Source organism: Monopterus albus, unplaced genomic scaffold (assembly GCF_001952655.1).
Source record: "Monopterus albus unplaced genomic scaffold, M_albus_1.0 scaffold15.1, whole genome shotgun sequence".
Lineage (NCBI taxonomy): Eukaryota > Metazoa > Chordata > Actinopteri > Synbranchiformes > Synbranchidae > Monopterus > Monopterus albus.
Genome location: NW_018127895.1, coordinates 1,041,194 through 1,047,746, shown reverse-complemented (window position 1 = coordinate 1,047,746; position 6,553 = coordinate 1,041,194). Strand labels below are relative to the sequence as shown.

The following is a 6,553-nucleotide window of genomic DNA, read 5'->3' as shown; positions in this document are numbered from 1 at the left end:
TACATGGCGCATGTGCCATGTTTCTGCATGGCTAAAGAGCTGTCCTCTCCTGCACATATAACCTAAATGTAGGCCAGCTAATACTGTAGTTGCCTCATGGCAAGAATGGGCCATTGTTTCACAGGAAAAAGTAATTTTATATTTCTTCTCAAATTAGCTTTTTTTTCTAGACCGGTAGAGGTCAGTCCCCATTGTTTCAGAAAAAAATTCAGAACCACTGGATTGGGAGAGGAGAGTCAAAGAAAACTCTTCTTTGGGAGGCAAAAGTACAGTATATACATGATTATACCCCAAATATTTATATGTAACAGTTTACTTGTTCTGCATTGCTATTTACATTTCAAATAATTTTTTTTTTTTTAGTATTTAACATACAAATCTAGCTGCCCCATTGCTAAATGTAACATTAATACTGTATAAAGCAGGAAGACAAACTAGGGCCACATGAAGACCAATAATATCTTGACTTCTATACTGTATATTACAGTTCGTTGGTTCCATTCAGTTAGTCACATCAGTGTACATGTACACAATAATTCCATTACTGTAAGTACAATGTGGTCTTGCATTTACTGAGGCAGTATTGGTACATTATTAATCCTCCTGACATGATAGAATTTATTTTCCTTATGCAGAGAAAATAGGTGTTTGGAGATTTGTGTTAAGTAAAGAAATCATCTCCTAAACAAAAGCATGCATATTTTGAAGTTCTTCTTATTTTGACTGCTTGAAGAGTAAATGACTGTATAAACCTAGTCACCAAATATTTGGTGATTGTTTCCATTACCTGCAAACTATACAGCTGTTTTTGGCTTTAACTCTGTGACAACATGCTATGTATATCTTTAGGTATACACTGACTCCAGACTTTCCTGTTTAGAAGCACAGTCATCCTCACCTGAGCAGAGCTGGGTCACAATCAGCTCCTCCCTCTCTCTAGTGCCTCACTCATGGCTCATTCTGCTGTTGTCATAACTGCACTACATTCACCTTACTCACGCTCACATGCACCTTCTGAAATGAGTCTTCCTCACATTAATCTCCCACAAGTAAAATAAACATACAATAGCTTATGTGAGACATTCAGTTGTTGCCTTGATTGCATGTCCTTTTACAACAAAGGGTGTTTAAAAAAAACAGCTGTGGGGCTTGTTCCAGACTGAACTCTGCAAAGCTGCTCAGACAACTAGTTCAATCTGAAAACAGGCCTCTATGCATGTGGATACCAGTGTCATTCAAATTACAGCCCCTTTATGTATTGTATGCTCAGTTTACATTTTCCTTCAGTCACTTTACACATTTTACATTCCAAATAATTTTTTTTTAGTATTTAAGATACAAATCTAGCTGCCCCATTACTAAAGAGACAGTAGCATATAGAGGAATGCCCTGGTAACCGAGTGGTTACAGGGTACCCCATAATTGCAATATCCAGTTTGATTTTTAACTAGGGACCTTTTTTGCATTTCTCTCCCCATGTTATCTGTGTGCCAGCTAATAGGTGGCTGCTATGCACATTGTTAATTTTGAAATACACTGTGGAATAATAGAACTAAAAGTTTGTGATGGATTCTACATCATATTGCCAAACAAGCTTCAATAGCAGGCAAAAAACAAATAGCAGAAATGCAACTTTGTGTCTAGACCAGGGGTCTAGATTCCAGTCCTCGAGGGCCGCTATCCTGCTTGTTTTCCAACTATCCCTGCCTGACCTGCTGCTGATTACTTGGCTCAGGTGTGTTCAGCCAGTCAGAAGCTGGAAGATACCAATTCACTTTATCTTTCCTCCCTCCACTTTCATCTAAGATGGTATCTTCCAACTTCTGACTGACTGAACACACCTGAGCCAGGTAATCAGCAGCAGGTTAGGCAGGGATAGTTGGGAAAACAAGCAGGACAGCGGCCCTCGAGGACTGGAATCTAGACCCCTGGTCTAGATGTTACTTTTTAAAGGCCACTAGCACATTTTTATTATTCAATGTATTGTCACTATTTACAAAATGTTAACAGAAAAGAAAACCTGTCCAAGAGAAGTTAATGAACACTTTATAAAAGGATTTAATATGCCTTGATGGATATGCAAGCTGCTGGAATATAGTACATTCCATTTATTGCCTTTTACTTTATTCATGCTTCACTTGCTTTTTTGGAAAGTTACTTATAAATGCATCTGTTTGTGTTCTGCAGTTGCTGTGATACTAATTTCCCTTGCCCATGGTCAAAGTTTATCTTAAATCCTTTAAGATAAACGTTTGTCATTTCATCACGAACAATGTTACCATAAATTTTGTAGTGTTTTGGAGGAGCTGCGTTCAATCTCTAAATCTCATGTGTTTGTCACAGGGACAATCAACGAGATGGCCACTCACCCTGGCTACTACGAAGACCTGGTGGAGAAGTCGATGGGCAAGTACAACCTGGCAACAGAAGAGATTGAAAGGGACCTGCACCGCTCTCTGCCTGAGCACCCGGCCTTTCAGAATGAGATGGGCATTGCTGCCCTCCGCAGGGTCCTCACAGCTTATGCATTCAGAAACCCCAATATTGGATACTGTCAGGTACACGCACTTGTTTTTCTTTCCACATGAGCAGACAGAAGCCTGGCAGTGCATCACAGTACTTCTTTTTTTTTTTTTCCCCCTCTCTCTTCTCTGCCTTGACTCCACAGGCCATGAATATTGTGACATCGGTGTTGCTGCTCTATGCCAAAGAAGAGGAGGCTTTTTGGCTGCTAGTGGCGCTCTGTGAGAGGATGCTGCCCGACTACTACAACACTAGAGTTGTAGGTCAGTATGTGCATTTGTGTTTGTGGGTTAGAAAGATTCAGAGCTGTATGTTGTATGTGCACTTTGACTGGATGTTATTGTGCTGTTTGAGTAACATGTGACAGTTTGATTTTGCACTGTATTGCCATGCTGCTCTGTTCAGGCTGTGGTCTTGGTTGTCTTGAAGAAATGGTTGAAGGAAAAGAGAGCTCCTTGTTTTTGTTAGTTTGGTTTTAAGATTTCATTTTGGCATTTTTGCCTTTTGATAGTTGAACGGCTAGTGAGAGACAGGAAACAAAGGCAGAGAGAGTGACATGCAACATAGATTCTCCTGCTGGGAGTCGACCTTGGATGTTGAGGCCATGTGACACAGCCCCCAGGACTTTAACATTCTCTTCTTGTTTCCCTCTCTTTCCCAGGAGCCCTAGTTGATCAGGGCGTGTTTGAGGAGCTTGCCCGTGAATACGTTCCCCAGCTGTATGACTGCATGCAGGACCTTGGGGTCATCTCCACAATTTCTCTCTCCTGGTTCCTCACCCTCTTCCTGTCTGTCATGCCATTCGAGAGCGCAGTGGTGGTGGTGGACTGTTTCTTCTACGATGGCATCAAGGTCATCTTTCAGCTGGCGCTCTCTGTGCTGCACGCCAACATCCACCACCTGCTGGGCTGCAAAGACGATGGAGAGGCCATGACCGTCCTGGGCAGGTAAGGAGAGGCAAAGGACACAAAGTCTTAGTTCTCATATCTCTGCCCACCTGCATTTAGTCAGGTGTGTTTTTTTTTTTTTTTTTTTTTTTTTTTTTAACCTGTTCCCATGAATTAATATAAACATATTTTTACCCATTACACATAATTTCCTCAGGTTTTATTGTAAAAAAAAAATTTCCGAAGTTTTGTTATCCAGACCAGAGGACTGGAAAAATGAGCTAATAAAAGCATGTACTGCTTTTTCAAAATCATTCAAATAAATTTTGACCTTTGCCAGCAATCTCAGCTGAAAGAAACTTGTTTTACCAGTGAGTTGGTCTTATTATCCATCTTTAGTCAACTATCAAAAAGCACACCTAGGTTGTTTGTCTGAGGCTTCAGGTATAATGCCATGGGGCCTAGATCAACAGCATTAGACACTTTTGAACCATAATTTAAAAAATGCTTGGTTTTACTCTTGATATTTAAAAAATTGAGAGCCATGATCTGATGTCCCTTAGGCAGTCTATCAGGGTTTGCAGATAATGTATTCTACATTTATGAAAGACTGTCTTTACAAATTTGACATAGTCTCCTCTGATTAATCGTGTATTGTAGATACTTGGACAGTGTGACCAATAAGGACAGCACTTTACCTCCCATCCCCCACTTGCACTCATTGCTGACAGACAATGGAGAACCACATCCAGAGGTCGACATCTTCAAACTGGTCCGCAGCTCCTACGAGGTATTTACATTGCCTTGTTTTGGTTATAGAGACTCACAGGCAAAAACTATAAATCTGACATTAATCAAGTAATCCTAGTGGAATTGAATACACCTCTGTTAGCTGGATTCTTTAAAGATGGGCTTATGGTTGAGTTTGTGATGGTTCAGATCCTGCTGTTTCTCTCTCCATTCATTTGTTGAAGTTTTTTTTTTCCCCTTAAGTTGTAATGTTACAGCTTTGAATGAAAGGCAGCATCTGTTTAGTTCATATGATTTTAACTTTACTTCAGTTCTTTACATTAATGCATTTGTCTTCAGCCATTCTTGTTATTTCCACTGTGCTAAGTCAGACATAAATTGACCTATATTTTTCTGTTTCTCCTTCTTTTGTATCAGAAATTTGGTTTTATTCGTGCAGATGTGATTGAACAGATGCGTTTCAAACAGCGACTGAGGGTCATTCAAACCATTGAAGATACAACAAAACGCAATGTGGTAAGTACACTTTTAATACAACAGATTAATACACATGTTTACAGTATATCAGGCAGACCGGACTATTGCAGTGCTCTCCTATCTGGTCACCCCCCCACCTGTTTTAAAGTAATTACAGTGGTTGTCTGTCAACACAGGAAACTAAGTCACTTGGTTCTGAGCTTTGAAGCACAAAAAACTACTGTACAGTAAAGTCATTATTGCTGTAGATGCTCTCTTCTTCCTTCACATTGTTCTCTGTAATTATGTTGTGTTTCAGGTCAGAACTATTGTAACAGAGACTGCCTTCAGTATTGATGAGCTGGAGGAGCTCTATGTGCTCTTCAAGGTGAGTTGCAGCTTACACACTGATGTTGTGAGACTTGGAGTGGAACTACGTCCAGCTCCCACTCACAGTACTGCCACCAAGCTAAAGCTGAAATGTACAGGAAATCAAATTATCATTTTGTCTCTACAGATAAAATGAATAACAGCCTTGCCCTTGGTGCATTAGCTGTTTTCCTCTAGAATAAGCAGTTCTTGTGCTGCAGGCCTTTAAACACAGTGAATATGAATGTGCAGCTTTTAGTAATGGTACAGTGTTCGTAATGATTAAGATTATTCGAGAGTGAAATTATTTTCCAAACACAGTCTCATTTCCACTTCACAAACATGGCATAATGCAACTATGCTAATGGTTGTTTTAGTCAAGCCACATTAATCTTTTAATTCAATCTCAGCAAAACATGTTCTTTAGTTATTTTTTTGTTATTGATTTTCATATGGTCTCTCAAGGGGTTGTGTTTTTTTTAAATACCCCGTTCTTCCTATCTTCAGGCGGAGCACCTGACCAGCTGTTACTGGGGTGGCAGCAGCAACCCTACAGAGCGCCATGACCCCAGCCTGCCCTACCTGGAGCAATACCGCATTGACATGGAGCAATTTAAGGGCCTGTTCAACCTGCTGTTCCCCTGGGCCAATGGAGCTCACTCTGACCCACTGGCCACACGCTTCTTCAGTCTCCTTGATCACAATGGAGATACCCTCATCAACTTCCGTGAGTTCATCAATGGCCTGGGTAAGTAGAGAAAGAGAGTGTGTCCCCTTGAGAACGGTTTGTAAAATCACTCGCACAGACTGTTTCAATTCATTAAATAGATCTATCACACGGTTAGGTTCTAAAGCTTGTTGTGTTGTAGGCGTTTTGTGTCACGGGGACCTCACTGAGAAACTGAAGCTCCTCTACAAGATGCATGTTATACCTGGTGAGTGTGCATTAATGCAATTCAGTGATCTTGCCTAAGTCAAAATAGAATTATAAAAATATTAGAGAGAAAATGTTAAGCTTTCTCAGATTTCCCTTCCCTTAAATTATTCAAAATTGAGTGCTGTATTTAAAATACTATGACTCTGGATTTCTGTAACTTTGTAGTTTTGACCACTCAGTAATAGTGGAGAGGCTGTTTTTAAAAATATACTGAAATGTAATTTTAAAATGGAAAATGTCAGATGACTTGGAAAAAAGTTGTTCACATGATGATTTCACAGTCTAAGTTGAATTCTGACAGACTCATTAAATTTTTTCCCAGAAATCACTCATGAACAGGATGAGCCCGACTCTGCCTTTGAAGCTACTCAGTACTTCTTTGAAGACATTACTCCGGAAACATCAGTCGGTAAGAACGCAAGGTCATTTATTTAATGTTGCGTCAAATTCACATTGTTACATCTTTTCCAGAAACATACTTGCATATAAATATGATATACAGTATAACCGACTTGTCCTCAGAGGATACAGTGAGGAACAGAGGTATTTGAACATCCTGCGATTTTGCAAGTTCTCCCACTTAGAAATCATGGAGGGGTCTGAAATTCACATTGTAGGTGCATTCCCACTC

At 40.0% G+C, this 6,553-nt stretch overlaps 1 protein-coding gene across 1 annotated transcript in view; it reads left to right on the top strand.

The window, feature by feature from the left end:
* The window catches only part of tbc1d9 (TBC1 domain family, member 9 (with GRAM domain)), a 26,891-nt gene that overhangs the window by 15,705 nt on the left and 4,633 nt on the right, over positions 1–6,553 (top strand). The window contains exons 10-18 of the mRNA XM_020591767.1: positions 2,344–2,558; positions 2,669–2,786; positions 3,185–3,470; positions 4,071–4,200; positions 4,578–4,676; positions 4,936–5,004; positions 5,493–5,733; positions 5,855–5,920; positions 6,245–6,331. Coding sequence (XP_020447423.1) covers positions 2,344–2,558; positions 2,669–2,786; positions 3,185–3,470; positions 4,071–4,200; positions 4,578–4,676; positions 4,936–5,004; positions 5,493–5,733; positions 5,855–5,920; positions 6,245–6,331 — 1,311 coding nt within the window. The remainder of the gene's footprint in view (positions 1–2,343; positions 2,559–2,668; positions 2,787–3,184; positions 3,471–4,070; positions 4,201–4,577; positions 4,677–4,935; positions 5,005–5,492; positions 5,734–5,854; positions 5,921–6,244; positions 6,332–6,553) is intronic.